Source organism: Nilaparvata lugens, chromosome 6, assembly GCF_014356525.2.
Source record: "Nilaparvata lugens isolate BPH chromosome 6, ASM1435652v1, whole genome shotgun sequence".
Taxonomy (NCBI): domain Eukaryota; kingdom Metazoa; phylum Arthropoda; class Insecta; order Hemiptera; family Delphacidae; genus Nilaparvata; species Nilaparvata lugens.
This window is the reverse complement of record NC_052509.1, coordinates 58,652,835-58,678,592: the sequence shown is the minus strand read 5'-3', so window position 1 is coordinate 58,678,592 and position 25,758 is coordinate 58,652,835. Positions and strand designations below refer to the sequence as shown.

The 25,758-nt window shown below is 35.8% G+C and overlaps 1 protein-coding gene across 1 annotated transcript in view; it reads right to left on the bottom strand.

Moving 5' to 3' along the window:
* Nucleotides 1–25,758, bottom strand: part of LOC111059055 (discoidin domain-containing receptor 2) — a 454,362-nt gene that overhangs the window by 133,266 nt on the left and 295,338 nt on the right. Inside the window, exon 4 of the mRNA XM_039431495.1 lies at nucleotides 3,745–3,976. Coding sequence (XP_039287429.1) covers nucleotides 3,745–3,976 — 232 coding nt within the window. The remainder of the gene's footprint in view (nucleotides 1–3,744; nucleotides 3,977–25,758) is intronic.

Below are 25,758 nucleotides of genomic sequence, written 5' to 3'. Positions count from 1 at the left end.
ACTAGCGTCATAGAAAAGAACTACGTGAACTATCGGCTTGGGATAACAGTAAAAGTTGTGACATAAACGCCCTATACCATGGGATATCGTTTCTCTATGCTTTTGGTCATTGATGAAACTATTTTGGACAGTTGAGGAGTAACTGCAGGTTACACTGAGACATCATCCCTAAGAGAGTTACACCTGACTTTCTTGTTTGGAGTTGCAAACTGTGGGCTATTCCCAGAAGCAGCAGCTCCCAATGCACCCTCTCTTGCTGCGGACAGTAATCGATTATTCAAATGAGTCTCTCAACTTTATTGTTATGTATAGATGTTGTTGTTTTGTGGCAACAGTAACGCTTCTGCTATTGTTTTTGTTAGCCAAGTTAGGTGGTGTTCCCCAGTGCTCCTGTCTATTCCAACAATCCCCTTCTTTGTTCAGAACATCCTGAAGTTATAGCTTCAAATGTTCATTCATCCTGTAATGAACTCCGCAGTCGAGACTTTTCATATAACACTTTGGAATATTATAATGTCATTAAATTGCTCAGTATTGTACTGAGGAAGTTTTTGAGATATCTGAGTTCTACAGAAATCTTTGGAGAACGGGAAATCTCCATCATATTCTCCAGTCCACTCTCCAATCCGGTTCAAATATATCGTGGCTAGGCGCACTAGTCTTATTTGAATATCAAACAAGCATCTTATAAGGTTGGGGTTGAACTAAACGAACATAGAGCTGGAGCAAGAGTCCAGGAGCATGAAACACATAGAGACAAACCGACATAATATGAGAAACAAGATAAGTTATGTCTCCAAAATTTTATTTTTGAATTTTGTTCTCATGAGCTTTAGAGCTTTGAAACTGCTTTTATCCATATTTTTCTATTCTTTGTTAAGAACAAGCATTATTTTTCTGCTCTTCTGGTCTGACCACAGTCAAATATCAGTCTTCCATCATGTTAGGTGTCGACTTTAGTTGTCAGATATGATTCATATATTACGATTCATCACTGTGCTAGAACCGATCACTAGACTCTGGTTGCTTGAGAGCTTGTTGGATTCTATCAGAATCAACTGAGAAAAACGAAAAACACGCGCTCGTGGTGCACAATAAACTGTACGCACCTTGATGATGTTGCACCTCAAACACTAAACCAGGAACACAAACTCCAAGACCCGGTTGCACAAAAGCTGGTTCAATTTTAAACGTGATTAATTTCACGAGAACCAATCAGAGGAGGCCTTTTCGAGAAGACAGCTTCTCTGATTGGTTCCAGTGGAATTAATCAAGATTGAAATTGAACTGGCTTTTGTGCAACCGGCACTTAGAGTCAGAAATATATTCTCACATGAGTACCACAATATTTTGTGGCTATTTGCATGTATGTATATTTTTCATTTGAGCTAGGTTTTTTTCAATGATTTTGCAGCTTCAACTCTAGAATATTATATCATTCCCCTTGATATTATCCACTGTCAATAAATTTATTCAATAATAGGATATGGACTACTAGAGAGATGATATAATTCATAGTATTCTTAGTTTTTCACTCCCATTCAGTGCTTTCTTGCAAAATTTAGAATAATAAATGAATAGGAGTTAAATCACGTGGTGGTAAATTCGAAGAAACGTGTATCCTGCCTGGTACATGCCACCAACTCACAAAGACCCTTGTGACAGTGTGAGTGCTCTTTTAGCGGTCTTGTCCCCCTAATGATGTTTTCCATTCCATTTTGTGTTTCTGGTCAAGCACCAGCTTCTTTGTGCCCACTTCAGCCCATTTCTCTCGGCTGTATTTCTAAGAAATTTGCGGAATTCCGTTACCCTAGCACAAATCGAAACAGAGAGCATTCCTGAGCATGCAGCCTCCTCGAGTCGACTTCAACAGTTCTGAACTTTCTCACTATTTACTCACCGCCAACTTCCTTTAAACAATTCACTGCGTAATTCCCGGCTGGAGATAGAATGGAGAAGGGTGAAGGGCAAAAGGCCGCCACCCCATCATTCCATTAATTATAAGTGAATGAATGTAGATTACACCATTATTACCGTCACGTGTATGCCCTATATTATTCAAGTTGTTTGAGAACTTGCTGTACTAGTATTGATGCTGATATCGTAGTTCAGAAACTCTCTCGAGATCATGCTCATAATCACGATATGATCATAATCGTAATAACTACTTATAATATATTTATAATCGCAACTAAAGTTCAATGAGAATGGAATTGATGAATTGTATATGATTTGTTCCAAACCTATCTTCTGGAACAATAAAATCGGATTTCAAAAATGACACCTTTTATAATGCCAAGTCATTCTACAGAAATACTTATTCCATTTTATCGTGAATGAACGAACAATAGATTGTTGACTCAACCTTCAAGATTCTACCAGCGATTTTAATAAATATGGATTTTACAATCGTTGACCAAATTCAAGATTCTACCAGCAATTCTGATAAATGTGAATTCTACGATGAAAGCAAAGCTCTTCTACTTTGTAACCTTGTGTACAACAGATTTTTGATGAATTGTTCAATACTTTTCCTACAGTTACGTTGAAAATTGGCCATTGCTGCACTGATTACAGAACGCAAAGAATCACTTTTCCGCTCTAGTGCGGGAAAAATTTTTCTGCACTCCAGATTTGCAACATGGCAACGCAAAATACTTAGTAGGTTATATGGAGCAACAGTGCAGCAAAATCAAAATGAAGTTGGTAACAGTGACTGGGCTGCTATAGTGAGCAGAGGTGCAACGAAGCACAACGCGCTAATTATTATTCATTATATATTAACCAAGGACAACGAGGACTTTAGGATTTTAGGATTAAGGTTTTGATCAATAATAAAATTACACAGAAAAACATTTGATGCATTTCAGGCAATTTTACCCATAATTACCCACTTTTCATTATTCATGCACAAAGTAAGCACCTGAATTTTGTGTTGCCATAAAAGATTTGCCAACTTGCTTCTTATCCATCCAAATTATTGCAGTCTTCTAGCATTCCCATAGTACTGGCTTGGATCTCGTAATGAAACTAATGCAAACGTATTTGGAAATGTATTTGAACCGAGGACTCCACGACGTTTTAACCTAAAAATAGGCCGGGCGCTCCACGTGTTTTCTTGAAAATTGGAAAATTTGAGTGGAAGAGCGGCAGTTCTAATCGAGTCGTCACCGCGAGAAGATGTAGCCATGGAACAAGTATCGGCCTCTAAATTGGGCTTCGGCCTATTTAGATGGAAAATATTATTATCTCTATTTTGTATAAATTGGAATCACGTAGTCTGGAAAATAGTAGTTAAAATGTAAACGTGAGTGATTGTGAGTGCTGTTAAATTTTCGATTCCATGGTGAGTGCCAAAATTATTTTATTAAGCTCGGAAAGATTGACCAGATAAACTGAACGAGGCCCTAAATTTATCGTAGAGTGAGTTAGCAAATTCTTGTCTAAATTTCAATCAGGAATCATTGCGATGAAGTCTTAATTCGAGAAATATTATTTGAAATAGAATGTTTTAATGTTGTAAATTTGGAACAAGTAATTGAATAAATAACCGGATTGATTACAGTGAAGATTCGATGTAACAGAATTTCAAACATGACCAATAATTTTATTTTTTGTATGAGATTCTATTATATTTTCTGGTTTCTAATTTGTTTGTTGTACGTGATTTGATTTTTCTATTGTCTTTGGCAAGATAACAATTATTTGTTTTGATTAATTTTTAAGTGGGAGATGTAGACTAACCTTCTTGCCCTCGCTGTTACGGTAGACGGTCCACCGGCCAAGCATGGCTCGCCAGTACTCGACGAGGAAAGCCTCGGCATACTCCTGACCTTGGCCGTTGCCGAAGCGACCCTGAGTTTCGGTCCACGTGACCAGGTGGTCTCGGCCCAAGTCCACCTCCAGGAACTCCCGCACCTCACTGCTGATCTGTGCCTTGGGACACCAGGCGCCTCCGTTCAGCTCTTGGCGCAGTCTACAACAAAAAATCAATAGTGTTTATCAATACTGATGAGTTTCAGTATTAGGAACATCAGTGGAATGTATACTAAGTTGAATGAAATATGTTAGGTAATAAATGTAATTGAAAGACGACTGATGTTGTTCATCAATGCCTTTACCCGAACCACACAATAAACAATGAGAGTCGAAATACTTAATACCTGGTAGCAGGGTAAATAAATACAAGACGGCGACAAAGCGGAGGCAAAAAGTGGGTCAGCGACAATCGACCAAACTGTCCCGGTCTGTCGCGAAATCTGACAAATGCATTGATGCTAATGTAATGTTCGTCTGTGTAATAGATTGGTATTAAAATCCATCAGTAGAGGTGAAAGAATTTTCTTAATCATGCATTATACAGAGTTGGAGAAACGGCTTGATATTCCTTTTACAAGGACATTCTTACATTGAATTAAAACTACCCTTCTGCTGCTCCAAAATATTTGTACGCCATCTGGGATCCGCCGTTTCGAAACCTACTTCATTTTTTTCAAATAGGGAAGTAGTGATTTTTATATATGACTTCGATACAGAACTTCAAGAGAAAATGAATGGCGAAGACCGCAAATCGGTATACAGAGCCGACTTCAATACAGAACAGATACAATATGTATCACATATTATAATTATTATTTAACGAAAATCCTAAATAAATGCTGTAAATCACCCCGAAGATTTCTGCTACTGCAGACATTGACAACAGGGTTAACAGCTAGATGGAAATTCGATGAGAACAACTATCCAGAGTTCTCTGTGGAGAACATCTATATATCCAGAGTTCTACTATGGATAGTAGCTCTCATCAAATCTCCATCTAGCTGTTAACCCTGTTGTCAATGTCTGCAGTAGCAGAAGTCTTCGGGGTGATTTACAGCATTTATTCAGTATTTTCGTTAAATAATAATCATATATTAATTAGCATTTGAATAAATGCATTCTCTATTCAATTCCATCTGTATTACATATTACATCGATATCTTGATCCGTATTGGAGTTATTCACATTCAAATACACTGATAAATTTATAAAATAGAATCAAAGCACCCTTCTTCTAATTCTATTTAACACTAAGTAGCCCTGAATTCATATATCGCAAGAAAATACTAATTAATTATACGAAAACGGGATAAATGAGTACATTGGAAATCTTGAATATCAAATTCCACTACTGTGAGTGGAAAGTTTATGCAAAATAATAATGACCATTTTTTTCAGTACATAGTTGAATAATTTGAGTTCCTGGATGGAGTAAAAACTCCGATGGATTGATCAGTAGATGTTCAGGGTGGTGATTGAACAACATAGTAATATGTATTGGATAGGAGAATTGAGAGGACAGTGATCATTGAATTATCATAGAATAGAGGAAAATTTATCTGCACAGCATCAGAAGTTGGACAAGTAGGCCTACTCGAGTAGAGTCCTTGGTTACGTCTTCTTTATTGCTTAATGTTTCAAATGGGAAAATTGACAAAACTAAAAGATTCCAGAAAAGTACGAGAGACATAACAAAATTCAATAGAAATACTGTCATGGAAGTTTTGAGAGATGGGCTCAATGATTTCAAGAAGATTCTAAAGAATGGAGAAGATGTAGAGGAGATACTGATGAAGAGGAAAGCAAATAAGTGAGAAAGACTCGGTGGAGGCCGAGTTGCTATGGCAACAATCGGTAGCCACATCGGTCTTTTCATCATCAGAATCTATAGACTGGCACCGCTGGGACAAAGGCGCTCGTTCACCGAACAAAAGACAGTGATACCTCATTGTGATCGCAGTTGATTGCATATTGTCATTTGCAGCTTTAATGAGCAGAGAAGCCTCATCCACTTGGAACAGTAGCGCAGATTGTTTTGAAGCATTCTATCCTTATCATTTTTCTTGACCCCCTTGTTAAGTCCCTTTTCATTGTCACGAAATCGTGTTTCTCAAGAGAGTGTCTGTCTTTGCTCCCCTGAAAGCATCTCCATTCACCCCCTGTTTAGAGTAATTCTTTTCTAAAACGCCAGACATTTCCTCCCCGTCACCAATCCCACAATAGGGATGATCTTTCCCATCATGGGGGAATAATCTCTTGTTAACAACTTTTCCAATCCGGTGACAGCTACGTAACTGCAACTTGTTCGAGATTCGGAAAACGTGATCATTTTTTGCGGATGATGACTAAATTTTTAATCTGGTTCGGAATACAGTAAATTCAGGTAAAACTTATTTTACCGTCGTATGTTTTTGTATTTTCTTATTGTAAATTATGCCCTCATGAGCTTCTTGCTTGTTTGAGGGTAGTGGAAAAAGCGTTGATGAATCGACGAGATGATGATGAAACATCCATGCCATCGGCGGGATTCGAACCCAAGATGCGGTTACTAGCAGACCGAAGTTTGTAACGCTCGTTAACATTACCAGCCGGCAAATTGTATAATATTGATCCCCAAAGTAAAAAAAATCGTGAGTTTATACTTGATTCAAATTATCCATAATATCTTCATTTATGTTATTTTATTTATCTTCATTTTTTTGAATCATATTCAATTATTATCAATAATAACTTTTCCATATCATGAGAAGCTGAAAGGAACTGTTCATATTTGATCATTATTACTACAGTTGCGAATGTACACCGATTCATAATAATAATTTATAATGATCCAGCAGAGCGTACCAATTTGTTTCTTGCTGCAGTATCAATATTATTGTACCTTATTTCACAATGTACCTAGAATGTATTCTAGATACCTTGCTTATTTTACACAACAACATCATGCTGTATCACACTGATGAACAAAAAACGTCAAGCTTCATAGAGAAACTTGACTAACTGACTGACGTACTGGATGGAGAAATATGTGTTCATATGTTCTAACGGGTGATTCTCATAAAACATAATCTCATGTACTTTAAGTATGAATATCAATGTGAGGACAATGTAGTTGGTGATGATGGTTGAAGTTTCCAGCTTAGGTATTTTTCACAATACAAGGAGCATTGTTGTCAGGTTTACCTGGAAATATAAATATAATATGAGATAGAGCGCTCTACTTGATCTCAGATTGTAGAGCACGAAAAAAGGCCAGAGGGATTTTGAATTATTATAGGCCTACATCTAAATGGTAACAATCGTAAGATATTGTTGATCAAAAACTAAAATTCATCAAAATTGATTTTTTCTTCAAATTTCACTCATTTTTGAAAAATCATAACTCAGTACTCATTGGGGATAGAGGAATCCGAATGATCTCTTTCCATTCAGAATTTCATAATCTGAAAAAAGGCAAGATGGAATGTTTCTGTCCGATCTCGAGATTTGGCAGAAATAGCTGAAAACTGGAAAATGAGCCGAAAATACGAGGTTTTTGGGCCACTCTGTATCTAGCACAAGGAAATTTTGCATGAAGAAATTGGTTCTGGTCTTCTCTTTTGTACTCAAATAATGTATAAAAAAATCAGAACTACAATATAAATTGCATGCACCAATGTATATAGTGACTGGACTATGAGCCATTTCTTGGAAGCCTCATTCGAAGTGTATGTTCGTGTTGAGATGATACAAATAAAAAAAATATGGAGAAAATTTCTCCTAGAGTCTTGTCAGCTAATTAATTTCACGGAATAGTCAGAGTTTTCATTTTTGTAATATAATACCATAGAGAAAAGATGCCGTTCAGCGTTAATAAATGCATTATTCATCTCTGATGATACTAACAATGAGAAAATATGACAAAGTCCTGTCAATTTTATTGTTCTCAGAAACGGCAACAAGGAAAAAAATCCAAAATAAACACTCATTCTCTGAATCCCACAATAGTCTGAATTGAAATTCAACGTGGAGGGTGAACTGATATCTTTCCTTCCTCTGTAATATAAAACGTCAATTACTGACTTGGATGAAAGGATTTTCCTTGTTCATAAAATAAATTGATGTATTGAATGGAGAAATGCTCTCGAAGTTTGTTGATAATCATGGATGAGAGTTACCATATGGTTTTTCTGTAGACTCTACGAGGATGTGACTGATACCTTCAAGGTTTTTAAAACACAAGTACCAGGACGATTACAGAGGCTCTTGTTGGGAACTCCTAGTATTTGGAAACAAAAGAAACTGGTGAATGATTGGAAGCTTGTTGGGTATCACAAGTATTATCTAAAAACGTAGGCGTTACCAGTCAGAAATATAATACTGTACGGTTTTAAATTTTTCTTTGTACTAAATTTCTCGACTCTTCATCCTATAGCTCACATTATTCGATCAATATTATCAGTTGTAGAATATCATGTTGTGATGTCAAGTATTAGGCTCAACGTTCTCAGAGGTTTTCCGATTGAATAAATTTGTTTGTTCTGGCTTTTCTATTAAAATCTTCAAATGCCAAATTGGAAATCCAATTCTAGGAATCTTTTGCAAGAGATTTCCTTGATAATTCACCCAACTCAGTTCATAAAATGGATATTATTTCATGCTCGACCTGGTTTATCTTTGCATTTTGATCAATTCTCATAGAATATATTAGTATTCAATAATTACTTCATTGCAAAATTTCATCAGAATTATGTTCTAGTTTCCCATATTCCATTACAAATTCTAGTCCTATTCTATGATACATTCAGACTGTTTTATTCAGATACATTTCTGTTTTATTACTGGATAATTATGGAGTTCAGTCGTTGTACGATCTAGTCAGTAAGAAAAACTGTAGTAAAATTGAGGAAAACTGGCTGCGTCTCATCCAATGATTTTAAATGACTGAGAAGATGCCATCTGGGAGAGTCAATAGTATTAGTTATAAATAATCAGTAGTATGGTCAATTGGACAGTTATCTGTCTGAGAAGCTGAAGATTTCAAGACAGTCTTCATTTTTCTCAAAGTTGGTAAAGAACTGTATAGATCAGGCTGCATTCAAGGTAGCACATTTCGTCATTAGGAATTCCTTATATAAATAAACTTATGCTTCAATCCCAAGATTTCCTTCTCAGTAAGGAAATCAATAACAGGTAGGCTATATAAAATGGCATTAGATACTGTAAATAAGCCTAATTGGAGACATAGGAATTCACAGAAATGAATGCCGAAGAAACGAAATTGTCAAGCAAATACCGTCTGTCTTTCAGCTTCCCCAGGGGATATACGGTTCTGATAAACGAGTATGCAGTGAATAAAAGGAGTTTTCGGTAGCATCTCCTGTCTCGATAACTTCAACAGTTTCAAGTGGCAAGTTGCAGAAGGAAACTGCCGTTTCTCTTTTTTGTCATATGACAAATTTTTCCTCTCGTTTGGTGAGGACAAGATTGAAAGGAAGGAGGGGAGAAAAGTGTCTCAAGAGAGAGTGTGAGAGAGAGAGAGGAAGAGCGATAGTGAGTGTGAGAGAGTAAAGGAGAGAAGATCTCGGCCAAGAAAGGCGTCGACTAATGATGTCAAATAGCGAGCTAGGACGTTTGTTATTTGCTATGGAATTTCACGGAAGGCTGAGTTTCCTTCAAGTATTTAATGGCGTCACTGCAGAAGCAGTAGGAGCTTCCTTTCGACAACGAGAGCTAGTTTGCTTTGCTTATTGCTCAAATTAGACTTAGCTCTATCATCCCAAATAACCGGGATCACATTGGTCCTAACAACTGTTCACGCTTCATTCCAACTCCTGTGCAGCAGATCAAGTTTGCAGATATCTGCAGAGAAGAAACTACTTCGGATTTGTTTTGCAGATATATGCAGAGGAAAAACTACTTCGGATTTGTTAACTTGGATAATTATACTGAAACACTCATAAAGTTTCAAAAATCAAACACTGATTCATCTAGAATCTAGTGATTTCTGTAGTAGTCAAGTAATTTATCATTTGAGAATATTATTATAGAATTCATTGGAGCTTGAGCGTTTGATCTTGTAGTTTAATACCTTGAATAATGCTGAAACACTCATAAAACTCGAATAGGCAAACACTGATCCATCACGAATGAAGTGATTTCTCCAGTAGTCAAGGAATTCATAATTTGAGGATGGATATTATGATAGAATTCATAGAAGCATGATGGTTGTTTGATCTTGGAGTTTAAAACCAAGTCTATGATCATCAAGTTTTTTTTCTCCATAAAGGATGGCGCGATGTATTTACATACAAATTCATGATCATCCAAACATCTATCACTCTGATGAACTAAATAAGTGAAAGTAATAGCTGCAAGAGTGGAACTCTGGTGATATTTTATTTTTGAATAATTTAATGAAGTTTGAAGTCTATTAAGGTCTCTTCACACTCAGCTACACTACGTTTGAATACGTTCTTTTCCCCAACGTTGAATCTATACTTCAAATCTATCCTGTTCACATCAGCGTAGCGTAGCTTAAAATATTGGGAGATAGAACGACTACGTCTCTGGAAGACGTATTTCATCGCAGCCTAGCTGAGTGTGGAGAGACCCTCACGATATACTTCCATATTCGACCAATATATCTATAGCAATTCTAAGCTGCATATATCTTCAATCAAATGAATAAAACCCTTCGCTTCTACCTAGAATTAACATGAATTCGTTCTCTATGAGTATGAACAAATGAATAATATGAACCAACTCTCACAGAAAGCAATGAATATTGTATCTATCAGATTGGAAATACCTGTTTCCAGAGTCGGTGTTCACAGATTCTCCATATCTGATCATTGAAACTTACATTCAAGTTGAAATACAGTCTTATTTTAGCTATTAAGTTCACAATCCAAGCACTATGATCGAAAATATTTCAACAACGTTGAGCATGAATCAAACATTTGTAATCTCAGTAAAGGGAAATCCCATATTCACAGCTATCAAATACTTTTTTGAATTTCCTTTACATTTTTCCTTACTCTCTCCCTGTTGTAAACTGACAAAAATCCATCCGAAAGGAAATATTACTGATCATTGATGTAGAGCTTACGATTATCGAATATATTCATGAATTTCACTCACATTTTTCCTTACTCACTGTTCAAAACTGACAGAAATCACTCTGAAAGGAAATATTACTGATGTGGAGCTCTCCACTATTGATATTTATTCGAAGGCTTCAATAATCTCATGAAACCATAGGTTCTAAGCTTTAGGAAAACTTTTCCAACTCCACTTAAGCTCCATCAAAGCAGGACTCCATCATCCATCAGAGAAGTACATCAACAGTGGACCGAACTCGAGCTTTTATAACACCAAGCATTCTCAGTTGGGATCCAACCTCCAAGTCACTAATACATCCAACGCTACTAGATCTCATCATTCACTTTATTTCCTCGTCATTATGATGTTTTGTGGAGAATACTTACTCGCAAGTTTCAAAGCGGATTACGATCTTAAAGAAAAGGCGATTAACGTCTCGGATTCAACTCTGTAAGAAGTAACTCTGCATTTACGGATTTATGATAGAGTTCCCATTAACATTGTTCCTCTCTATCAAGTAGCTTCCAATCTTGCAGATGGAAATTTGTTCATCAGTAACTTGTGTAGGAGTGACTCATCATTTATGTACCACTCATTTATCTCAAGATTTTTTAAAAAACATTAACATATTTCAAATAAGTGCAATATTTTTCCAGTTTTTATTTTATCGTGATACATTCTGTGATTCATTTAAAGTATCACGTCAACCTTCAAAATTATCAAATCATTATTCCTGGACCGAAAATCAAGAGACGAAGCAGTGAGTGATTTCATAGCCTCAACCTTTGGACAACATTAAAACTCAATCTAAAATTTTTGGAGAGAAATAGTACAGGTTCATCCTGGTTTTTCCTCCAATGACATAATTATGAATATGATGATAAGAGTGTTTTGTACAATACATGAATAAATAAATACATTTTAAAGATTCACAGTCACTCCAAACGAGATTCGATTATCTCCAAACTCTTACCAACAGGAGATTGATTGTGGAGTTGCATTCAATCAACACAATATTCACTAAAAACGTTTTTCCTCGTCTAATTGAATATAATAACTCAATTGAATGACTAAAATGGTTGTAGAGATCCAGTATTTTTAAAAGAATATGTGCCGGTTGCACAAGAGCCGTTTGAATTTTAACCATGATTAACAATAGACTCAACTTTGATTTGGATTCTACAACAGAAATATTCTTCTGCATTAGCATGGGGAAAAACGCACTGCAAATGACGCTATCTGGCCCTAACGACGTTTCTGAACACTTCAACCCAGGAGAAACGACACGACACGCATAGAGACAAGTGTGAGTTTGTATGCATGTGTTCGTGCGAAAAGATAGGGATAAGGAGCTTTGAATTCAGAGCACGTCCGTCGCTTATCATACGTTATCGAGACTGACCGGCTGTCTGCAATATTTTGCTGGTCAGGGACACACAGCTGGCAAGAGATGCTAACTTGCACTGCTCCAATCGATGGCTGCATTTGTCATACCTCAAGGAGCCAGCCGCATTTGAATTGACAATCATTACAAGTATAATTCAAGTGTTATTAGGACAGTTCAGGATAAAATCACACATTTTCAATTCATTATAAAGAGGTCGTAAAAAATTAACTCATTTCAAGAAGTTCTATAGTGGAATAATTACCTTATTTATTAAGAAACGTGTATTGATTAGGTTGAATCCTCTATTTCTTCCTATTAACATGCAATATTTTGCTGGTCAGGGATACACAGCTGGCAAGAGATGCTAATTTGCACTGCTCCAATCGATGGCTGCATTCGTCATATCTCAAGGAGCCAGCCACATTTGAATTGATAATCATTACAAGTAGTAGAATTCAAGTGTTATTAGGACAGGTTAGGATAAAATCACACATCTTAAATTCATTATAAAGTGGTCGTAAAAAATTAACTCATTTCAAGAAGTTCTATAGTGGAGTAATTACCTTATTTATTAAGAAAGGTGCATTGATTAGGTTGAATCCTCTATTTCTCCCTATTGACATGTTTGCTGTACCTACTTGTTCGAACTCACTACCGGCGCACAAGTAGAATTTTTGTTCTTTGCCGCTATTGCCATTTTGTAAGTTAGAATATTTATTTTGTCAATATTCATTATTTTATGGCAGAATGAAATGAATTTGAATAAATTTGAAAAAAGAAAGGAATTTTCTTGCACATGTACGGGATTGAGAATACACGAGTATCGCATCATCACTATTTATGAGCTAATGAACTCATAAACTCGCGATTCTACATTTGAATTCTGAATTTACCGAGAATTGTTATAATATACATTCTTCCTTCCTTATTATTCAATTAAATGTTATAGATTAATAAGATCAATCTCATTTAAGTTATAATTTAGAGTTCAAACAACGACAAAAGCTCAACCAAACAAAGCTTTCTTCTATTGACTCCGAGTATCAGGAGCATGAAACTCAAACGTTTGCTTATCAGCTCGACCACAGAGACAACCGTTCTCTTAAAGGTGGGTACAGACTTATTCGCCACGAATACAAGTATATCTTACTGTTTCTGTGCAAATACAGGTATAATAAGGATAGCTTCAGATGATGAAAAGCGAAATGTGTGTGCTCGTGGCGCGTAAAGGTGCGTACAGATATACGCCCCGCGAACATGAGCAATTCATATTTAATCAGCTGATTATATTTGTATTTTTACAGAAACGGTAAGATACAGACATGAAAAGCTTGGCATCAGCTGATTAAAAGTGAATTGCTCATGTTCGCGGCACGTAAATCTGTACGCACCTCTAAGTCTATAAGCACCTCAACATTCGAGAGTTTCATATAAATGCTCCCGTTTATTATACACATAGCTTGTTTGTTTATGAAAAAATATTGCTAAACGATATTAACAATATTTGAACACGATATTCCAATTTATGGGAACATATTATAACGCATAACTTTTCCAAATATTAAAATGTGCGGTCAATATAAAACGTATGGGTTTCAACACTATGTTTAATTAGTGACTCTGTATGAACATGAGCTAATCATTGCTCCTTCCAGTTCCAATCATGAAGAAAACGATAGCACGTTAATCAAAAATGATGTTGAACAAACGAACAGTTCAAATATTGTAATACAACGGGATGCATCACCACTATGTATGTTAAGCCACATTTTTATCATTGTACTTCACAGTGTGCGCTCCCCAACAAATTGAATTATGGATGGAAATTAAATTAATACTATACGGCGAGAAAAGTTGGCGATGTTTGTTTTGAGGGCAGACGCGGGATTACACTTCGGGGATGAACGGTGTGTACTTATGGGGGCAGTTTTGCAGGCAAACACGGCCTCAGCGGTCCAAACATGTTTGTTATATTACTTTGCTACCGTGGAGCTGGCCCTAATTGAGAGCCCGTTCCGGTCACTCAATACTGGTTATATTTTGGGCTCCCATGGGAACCCCCTCAAACTCCTCATCCCGAAACCCCCTTTTCACATCCTCCAGTGGGGTGGAGGGGGAACATCACGTGTAATCCACCCTCCTCGCAGATGGACCTGAGACCTTGGGACTCATCCCTCCATCCCCAAAAGGCATTATCAAAGTTGTCTTTTCAGAATCCATTATTATTTGAACATTGGTATAATCTGACGAAAGAGGCATTTGGATATTTCGATTGGAATGCTGAGTGCAGACACTAGGAGAAAATGAGTAAGAATTCAATAACACTATTGAATATAATGCACTTTACTCTGAGAGATGTATTAATAACTCAGAGATGTATTAGTAACACACCCTGAGATGCTAGAAAGAAATTAGTAAGTTATTCTATAACTCCAGGAGTTAAGAAAGTTCTCATTCGGAAAATTCAATAACACTATTGAATATAATACAACTCACTCTGAGAGATAATATAATAATAATAATAATAATAATAATAATTTATTTGCCAAAAACAAAATTACATTATAAAACCTACTATAATTAAAATTATACAATACAATTCGAATAATTTAAGTTTTTTTACAATAGAACAAAATAAATATTACTTGTTGGCACAGCCGGCAAGGAAAACCTGAGCGCCTGCTGCGAGTTCAAAAGCTGAAAATTAACTATTACATTCGTGGAGACAAATAAAGAATAAAAAATATAATAAGAATTTCGGTTTCAAGACAGAGTACAATTGATGAATTTTCTGTGATTTTACATAATTGTGGTTGTTATACATATATATTTGGTTATTAAGAGTAGAATTTATACTTTAGGTAATGAGAAGTGAATGTGCTGTTCAGTCAAGTGATTTATTCCGTTTAAAAGAGTTTTTGTGATTTTATTACTGATGAATTTGAAAGGAATTTTATTATACAGACAGATAGTTTTAATAGATTGGCAATAAATGCATTAATTTGTAGTTGCTGGACGGGTAAGGTAAGGCGTTCTTCTGGACTCAAGATGTTGAAAATTTTTATTAAGGTACAAGATAGCTCTAACAACATACGTTTGTCCAAGTGTCGGTACATCAAGGTCAACAAATAATTGTCTACTAGGGTATAGTCTTGGTTTACTTAAGGCTGCTCTAATCAAATGTTATTGTAAAGTAAAAATTTTATTAAAGTGGGTGTCGTAAGTTCAAAGATGGATTAATAACTCAGAGATGTATTAGTAACACACCCTGAAATGCTAGAAGGAAATTGGTTATTCCATAACTCCTGAAATGAAGAGACTTTTCATTCGAATAATTCAATATAATACTACTCCTAACAACAGAGAATGCTTTCAGAATTGATAAGAAGAGAGAGAGCTTTTTGTTTCGTTGGGAATACTGTTAATTATAATATTAGCAAAGATTATTGATAGTCCATTATCGCTTACATCGAATAATCATGAGAAGATTATAATTTATTATTTTGTACTCTTATATACTTGTATAATGTGGGTAATGTGAACAATATACATTCACACAAAATACAATCATACTGTCACTCACGTTTATGTTTTTTTTGTAATATAGAATTTCATTTGCATCATTTTACTCGTATCATAATAATCTTTCTTGTATCAGAGTTTGAAAAAGATCATATATTGTTGAATTCGTACTCCTGTATCATAATATATAAATATCGGGGCATTGAGCTTCGCTCGTTATTTTTATTTATTGACTAGCTGTCAGGCTCGCTTCGCTCGCCATATCCGTGTAAATAGGGGGCTCCGCCCCCTGGACCCCTGACTGGATCGTCCAAGCATGAGATCAGCAGGTTCGCTTCGCTTTTTCATTTGTAGGACGATCATATGTTAGGACGATCCATTCGGGAGTCCAGACTAAACGTCTGGCTAAACGGATATGGCGAGCGAAGCGAGCCTGACGGCTAGTAATATAATATTTCCAGGCATAGCTCTGATTGAAGTAGCAGTGCCCAATAAATTTTTCCGCGATAAATGCATTTCAATCTTCAACTTGGTGCCAACCTAACAAAGTCAACTCAACTTAATGCCAACCTGACAAAATTATTTATTTAGTTACCAGAACAACTGTTTCTCTCTAGATTATACTATATTAACATATGGTATGGACATTTTTTAATTATAATTGAGAGAATAAGAATAATATACATGCTGAAAGACGAACATTAAACCCTTAAAACCAACCCTTAGAGTTAAAATATTGCCAAACGATTTCTTAGTGCGCCTCTAAAGGGCCAACTGAACATACCTACCAAATTTGAACGTTTTTGGTCCGGTAGATTTTTAGTTATGCGAGTGAGTGAGTGAGTGAGTCAGTCAGTCAGTCAGTGAGTGAGTGCCATTTCGCTTTTATATATATATATAGATAAACAGAACACAATTTTCTAAAATGATCGTGTCTATATTTCACAGCTGGCTATATGTCATCTTATGAATTTCGGGGATGCGATATTTTGATTTTTCACATACTCACTCGCTCACTCACTTTTTTACTATCCACAGCTGTTTCAGCCAAGGATGAGTTATCCTTGTAATTTCGTTCAGCGAGTTTTTCGAAGGATGAGACCTAGTGCAATCGAATTTTCATATCATAAACCTACTATGTTCCAAATTTCGTGAAGATCGTTAGAGCCGTTTACGAGATCCGTTGAACATAAATATCCAGATATAAAAATACAGAAATTGCTCGCTTAATATAATAGGATTCTTGTATCAGGGTCGGATTGTGAGACTAAGTTCACGTAAGGAATTCATGTTCAGTCGATCTTAACCAGTGATCATTCACTAACTTAGTAAATTCTTCCTCATTCAAGATTTGAATATTCGTTTACACTCTTGTCCAAAGTTGGTTTATTAGCCACTCTAAAATACTTCAGAAGCAGTCAAATGATCATCATAAGTGACCCTTAAGGACGATGGAACGATGATTTCCAGATGAGGAAATCGTTTCGTTTGTTGCCATGTGGAGAGGAGAGCAGCTGGATAACACGGCGTCGACATGGATGCATCAAAGCGAGGGAGGTTGCAAGCTCAACGTGATGTATGTCCAGTCGAGAGAGGCAGGGAAGAAAATATTCAGATTTTTCCAGCTTTGTAGAGAGCGTCTTTTTGTGTAGCGGCTTCAACCAGAGAGAGGATCTTATATGTTCTTCTTCTTTCATTCAAGGTTTGGGCTCTTGCCTGTAAAAACTCACAACAGTACGAATATGTTTGGAGAGGTAATAACGGAGGGAGATAGCTGCTGCCAGGAGGGAGAAACCGCTTGTTATGGCCAAAATATAAACTCGACCAGATGTGGGAATCTATTGTGCGTGGCGAATCTCCATGCAAGTATAAGGAAAATGTATAATACAAACTTATAGCCTCTTATCATCCTCTCTGCTAGTACATAGAGAGTACAGGAATAGACGAATTGTTACTCAAATACTCTGAATCTAATTCGATTTTTCTATGCTCAATTGTATTCTTTTTATAACTTATTATCCTCATTCTGTATTTATTACTTATACTAAGATTACTTTCAATATGCTTCCATCATATTTCCTTATGCATTTGAAAATTGCATGTACTGTATCTCTTTTTTTAGTAACTTGCTTCATACGATTGCAAATTGTAGTGAAGACTGTTTTGGGCTTAATGGCTGTAGTTTTCTTAGTTCTGTAATAAATAAATGAATAAATAAATAAAAAAATACTCAGAGATTTTTGTAAAATGGAACGTAATGAATCTTCGATAAGTAAACATGAGTAATATTGATAGTGGCTTGAATCGCCAGAAATTACATGATAATATCATATTACTCATGTTACACTGTCTATTCGTATGATATATTCTGGAATTTCTTTTGTAGAACAATGCTCTTTAAATTTTTGGCAAGGCAATGAAGATTCGATTTAACATTAATGGAGGAGAAAGATAATCCAGAATGGAGAGTGCGAAGGAGAGAGAACTAACTGTGAAGAACATTTCAAAGGCATGTGTAGAAGAGAAATGAGAATCTAATTGAAGGGAGAGAAAGCTCATTATCGATAACGAGTTGAATAAGAAGTACACTGCATATAAAATACAGTGGAGGAATTGATATGTTCTTAGAAAGAAGTGAAGAAATGAGGCAATTGGAGAGGAAAAGAAGATATGAAAATGGAAGTTGAGTTTTTTATCATATTATATCTCAAATCTCTTATAATAGATGTGGGAAAACATTCGTTTCAAATTCATTGATAGTATAAAAATTATAAGCACAAATCGTTGAACGATATCCATCGAGATGAGGTAGACTCTGCTGAAAAGTGAAGTGTAATGACCCAGAAAATTTAGAAGTTTGAATTTATGACAGCTGCTTTCAAGGATAGAATATTACATCAAAACTTGTCATAATAGAGGCTAGATAGTAGAGGGGATCTCTAGTAGACTAAAAGCTTAAACATTGAGAAGCAGAATATAAATAGTACGAGTGAAGCACTACAATTGGTCGTTAGCTGTAGACCAATCAAGTTTGAGCTCTGTCAATGACCAAGACTAGACACTCCACCGAAACAGAGCTCAACGTTGATTGGTCCACAGCTAACGGCCAATAGTAGCGCTTCTCCCACACATATTCTACTGCCCGATGTTCAAGCTCTCAGCTTACTGGATCATTTAAACTTGTAATTGAAATTCAAATTTATCCATAACACTGACACTTCACAAACAAAATGAATGAACTATACTTAAGCGAATCAGTACAATAATTTTAAACAAAATAATAAACCAAAATACATCGTAAAATATTAAGGTGCGTACAGACTTTCGCTCTGCTCAGCAACCGAACGTCACTCGAGCAGAGCGATTGATGATCTACCGGGGAGCAAGAGTGGAACGCGAGAAGAGCTAACATCTCCCGTAACGTTCATGATCGGTGCGACTGCAGATCGAGGGCGGAGCGATTGCAGAGCGATGACGGAACGAGGGCGGAGCTTGCGCGGAGCGGGTTGGAGGCGCGTATATCTGTACGCAGCTTAATATTCTAATTCAAGTCATATAGATGAAAATAATTCAAAAACTAACAAAAATATCATCTATTGGCAGAGTTATGATTGAGGTACTTCATCGGCTATTTGCTGAGTTGACGTAACCTACTCTGAAAATTAAACAATTTTGACCTTTGCAAGAGACAGAATCCTCAAAAAAATTCAAAAGAAATTCTTTGTCTATTCTCAGTAATCGAATTGTATCACAGATTTTCTCAATAAAATAGTGTTTTTGACAATATTAAGTCGTTCTCATCATAATAACAATATTGGAGGTATAATTCTTACGCTGTAACTCAAGACAATAGAGTTTCCCACTTTTTGTCTGCAGCAAACTCCAATATTATCAGAGTTAAATATTGATCCTTAGTGATATAATGAACAAAGGCTTATCTGGCTATGGATAATGAGGTCCATGTTATAATGACAGTGTTTAATTAGCAATGATATTGCTATCCTTGTCTATCATTCAACAAAGAGTATAGCGCTATCTCTATCTTGCTTTGCTCTGTTGTCAGAGCAACTTGTAATTGAAATTGAAATTCATTCATAACACTTACACTTGAAATGTAAGTGTTACAATGACTTACCATGTAGAATTAATAATTAATTCAAAAAATATTTCATCTTGATTATGAAAAATTATTGAAAAAATATTATTTATTGTTGAAATATGATTGATTATTTTAATCGATAATGAACTGTTAATATTACATCAATAAACCTGTATCAGCTACCGTCTATAGAAGGCATTGACAAGACTGAGGATCGGCAACGTTGCTCTCCTATCTTTCTCCACTGCCATCATAACGTGGACCTCACTATAAATACATGACTCGAAGTGACAAAACAGTTATGAGTGGCATTGAGAGAGAATAATACCTGTTTCATGCTACTTCTTCGATGATGCAAAATAAAGGAATCGTACAACAAGGCTTGAAGCTGTTTTTTTTTGCTATGGCGTTTCTGCCAGACGTTCAATGGCTGCGGGACCATGGCTTCAATGGTTGTGGGGATAATGGTAAGACGACTTGAATAATATGCTATGAAGGGTGACCCATCAAAGCACACTCCCCAAAGGTTGGTAAGTCGTTGCATGGATAAAGTAGTGTTGAAGCCATAGGGTGAAAACAAGTAATCTCCTTCACGAGATACAGCGCTGGCAAGTATGGAAAACATGAATGGAGTGAAAAAGAAAGTAGTAGGGAAAGCTACGAAGGAGTTGTAGGGAAAAAAAACATATTTGGCCGGTGGGAGGGGTTATTCTTCCTGTTATAATCTCGGTAATGGCTGGGAAAGTGGAAAATATTTGCACCTCAACAGAGTTCAACTCGGAAAAGCCAGGGATGATTATGATATAGAATGATGACAGAATTTAGAGGCAGAAAAGTGAGAATATTTTGTCAGTTTCATCCTAAAATCATGGGAGATAGAATAGATTCAAGTTTTTGAAGGAAATTTCCATCTAAACTTCGAAAAGTTATTGATTTTGAGGTCCCTTCACAGTTTGACATTTTCTTCTTTTTACTCTCAGTTGAAGTTTTTCTATCTTCGTCACGTCCTCACGTCACATATCATTGGGAGCTGGTTCAATGATTGGTTATTTATAAATACAATCTGAGGTTCACTCTTATTATTGTCGAATCTAAATTTAATAAATTCTCAGTTTATAAATATTTTGGACTAAAAATTGGTCTAAACTTATGAAGTGATAAACATAACCTATTTTTGAACTATTTTTATCCAAATTTGGGAAAGAAGCAGTTTTGAGACTCAAGCCTGTTATTCCTTCTTCAATTATTCATAGTTGAGAATGAAATTGTATCGTTCAAATTTATAAATGTATAAAATAAATTCAATTCAAATGATAGATATTTCCTCTCGAAACAGTAAGGTGATAGATATGTCTCCTGAATAATAAATATTATTGATGAATTACGGAAATTTGATCCTTCGAAAATGGTTGAATATTCAGAATGTAGTCCAGTTTGTATTTTCGATTGTACTCTTTATTCCTGATCCATGCAACTGAGCAATGATTCCAAACAAAAAAGATTTTACAGATAAAATAACACATTGTGAATACAAGTGTATGCTGCATTGAAAATACTTATGAAGTGTTAAGCTTGTATGTTTCTATCTGGTTTCTATCTGAATAACTTGTTCTCATGGAAATTTAGCCAATGTAGAAACATTTGGGAAGAGAAGCACTCCAATGTCCAAGTAAATGTTGTAATTCGACGATCAAAGTCAGCTATGATTGTTATTAACTCACTCAAATCCGCACCAATTCCTGCAAAAAGAGGCTCAACGGATTCTCAGCTTATAAATTATTCAACGGCTCAAGATCCATAGGAACGGTCCAGCTCAAAGCATTCGAATCAGCTTGCTGCTGAGAGACTTAGCGGCTGGATAATTTCCTCCATCTGATAGAGCCTCAGTGTATTCTCCCCGTTCAAACAATCTGTATTATCGGGTGGAGTGAATAGAAATACTCGTATTTTCAAACCAGCGTTTACCTTTGCTTGTAATTGTGTTTAATTCAATGAAGAGAACAAAATCGAATTGCCAACGTATAAATAAAGTGCCTATAAATGCTGTAACGTAGCTTGGAATTGTGTTGAATTCAATAATTATTGAAGATAAAAAAGTCGAACGTAGAAATACAGTATAATGCTGTAAAGTTCGATTGAAATTGCGTTTGATTCAATTGGAGAGAGCAAAATCGAATAGCCAACGTAGTAATATAATGCTGCAATGTTGTAGAGTTATTTAACTTCAAATAACATGAACGTAGGGTACAAATAATTAAATAGTAACGCAGCTATTCAAATACTTGATCATCTTTCTCGAAATATCGTTTTGCAGGAATTCAAATCTCGAAGTGATCATATAGTTTTGTTTGAGATTTTCGGATTTGAGTATTTTTGTAGGAAACAGTTCTATTATCACTGATTATGGCTTCAATGAGATTGAAAGTTCAAATTCAAAGCAATAACATGTGACAAAAGACGTGGATTTTCTGACACTCAAAATGTTAATATTTGAAGATTATTTCAAACGACCGAGGAATTCCATTCGAACTCTGCTTGGTATGTTAGATATCATTGAAAATTTATTTTCAAGTATTTGTCTTGAATTAAGAATGAACGATTATCAAAAAAATACCAGCTCTTTCATAGCACCACATGTTGTATTTCATTTTCTTTTCCAGGCTATATTTTTCTCATTATCAAGTGGGACTGTACTTGATTACCAATGCAGTTTGCCTATAGTGAGGTCAACGTTATAATGGCAGTGGAGAAAGATAGGAGAACAACGTTGCCGATCCTCACTGACTTGTCAATGCCATCTTGACGGTAGCCGATACAGGTTTATTAATGTAATATTGATTGTTTATTCTCGTTTAAAATAATCAATTATATTTTATTAAGCAAGAAATTATATTTTTCAATAATTTAGAGTGAAATTTCATAATTGAGATTAAATATTTTGTTAGTAAATTATTAATTTTACATTGTTGAAAGCCGATCTGACAACAGAGCAAAGCGAGAGAGAAATAGCGCTATCCGATTTGTTGAACGATAGACAAGGATAGCAATACCAAAAACTGTCATTATAACATGCACCTCACTATAATAGATTGCTCCTTCGTTAAACTAATTTGAATAATAGGTTATTGTCTCCAAATGTAACCCATTATTATTTGAATGATACTCCGATTTCCAAAAATTTAAAGCAGTGAGTTCAATTCACTATATTGTATATATTTCGTTTTGGTAGGGTTTCCTGGATAGGTCTCATATTATCTTCACACATACCTATGTGATATATTATTATCTGCGAACTTTCATCCCAGCCGTAAGGCTTCTAGGATAGATAAATGCAGCCATAACATAGCTCACTTCCCTTTTCCCATTCCCCTCTTCTGCAGAAGTTCAAATTTCCCTCCACACAGATAGGACACTTAGAAAACATTGGAGAGGATCTCACGCAATAAGGAATAGCATTTGCATTCATTTGAGCTCACCCTAAGAGTTTAGGGCTCGGGGCGGTTTATGCTCTTTGCCGGCTGCTTGCCTCGAAAAGTTCCTTTTTTCCCGTGAAAGCAGAACAGATATGCTTTGATTTTCCATTCAAGCTTCGCCCCAAATTTCCATCCACCAAGTTTTCCCGATGATGATTCTAGTAATCTTCAGCTCAGATTACGATACTCGACCAGAAGAGAGAAGTTTCAATGCAACGTTTCTGTAATTGGGCCTAATTTATGGAACAGAATAATGAGATTTGTAATCCAATCATCTCTCGGAACGCGAATCAAAAGAGCTGCCATCGCTTCAATATGTAGGTTAAGTTGCTGTATCTTTTTTGCAGCGGACTGATTAAATTCCGACTCGAATTGGATCAACTTCCAAACAACTTCTAGTTTGCAACATCGTTGGGTTTTCAGCTTCACAAAACTTCAACAGAGATTATATTTTTGCTAAAGTTCTCCAGTCCATCTTACTCCTGTTCAATTAGATTGAGAATAATTTGCTCACTCAAATAATAATACAAAGAAGAAGAACTTCACCAAATCCCATAACATTTTTCAAGACGAAGAATTAATCCTCCTTTGCGAAGTCAATTTGAATTTTTCCTTGTTTTTTCTATTCCTCTGGAAATGCCACTCCACATTGATAATGATTATAGTTGTTATTTTATAGTCACCTGAATAACAGTTTTTGAACCTTGTCCTCATTCGTCCAATCAAAACTATTGTATTTTTTGACATTTTTCACAAGTAGTTGGCTATTGGGAAACTTAACACTAATTATTAATTATTATCATCTACAAAGTTTCAACTTGTTCCTCACCTTAATATTGATATTGGGAAACTTAACACTAATTATTAATTATTATCATCTACAAAGTTTCAACTTGTTCCTCACCTTAATATTGATCTAATCGCAGTATCGTCATAATATAACTGAGTGATAAAAGTAAGTGAGGAAACAATCTTAGTAAGGAAATATTATTAAATAGCACTAAGGAAATATATCCAGGGAATGAGTGAGTGATCTTTTCTTCAGAGTTTCAAGGTGTTCGGTTCTCGTTAAAATAAACAAAATCACATTAAATACTTCAATACTCTAGATAAATGGAAGAAGTATTTCTGTATAGTCATAGTATAGCTTGATCAAGAAATAATGAAACCACACATCTTAAAAAGCTTCAATTTCACTTCTATAAGAAAAATGTGGGAGAACTCATGTGAAAGATTCCCAATTACTGCCTTCCACAAGGTATCGTTTCATCGTTTTATTAGAGTAGTGGAATTGGTCCCTTTCATCTATGATTTTCATTTGCCACTTCAGATACTGTTACTGGTGAGATGTTGTGATATCTATCCATGATGAGAACACTGTTTTCATTCGTTTTTAGACTCTGCTTTTACTTTTGTCAAATAATTCAACAATGACAAACAAAGGTACCTGTCCGCTCGTTGAAACAGTGAAAGACTTAGGGTTATTGCCTTTCACAGGGTATCATGTTATTGGTTGATTATCGTAGTGAAATAGGAATTTCCAATAGAACAAAGCTTCGACTTGGAATGAATGATAGATTAACAAAGATTCACGTTGGCTTCTCTTTGTATTGGTTTGAAACGATCACAAGAGCAATTCTGACTCATGTTTTGTGCATCAAAAGATCCACTGGTACTGTCAAAGTATGTCATCAATTCCTCTTCCTGGATTTGTTAACAAGATTAGAAAAATAGATTCAAAGTGGAGTAATTTGTGTTGGATCCAAACAAAAACAGTAGTAACAATACAAGTTCTCGTCAATTTTCCTTTATGGAAAAAGCAGAAAAATCGTACGCAACACGGAGCACAAGACGAGTTGTAGATCGACAAACAAACATCCATTACGTCATACAAACGCTCGACATTTAATTGATTTAAAACGAGCAAGCCGACATTTCGCATTCATATTTGGGACATTCGGATTGTCCCTAATTCGATTGGAGCGAGGCAGACAGATGCTGCTAGCTTTGAAGCTGTGACGTCACTGAGGACTGTCACTTCCGAGCTTCGCGTAATTTGTCAACCGGCCGTGAAGTAGGGCAGGCAATTCGCTGCGCCACCCGCATTATTCTAGCTCAAGCTCAGAGCCAGGGCCCTCTATGTAATTGCACCAGGTTTAGGAATTCGGACAAGTGTGCAATCGGTCCTTTGTGGGATCGGAGCAGCGGGATTACTCCAAGAACATGCATGCACAACTACCCAATTTAATAATCGAACTAGAGCCTCTTGATCTCCTGCAACTCGGAATTATGTATTTCAAATCACTCAAAGGATGCACCAATGCATGTGGAGTTTGAACTGCATAGAATGAATCCTGCACATTTAGAATCATCAG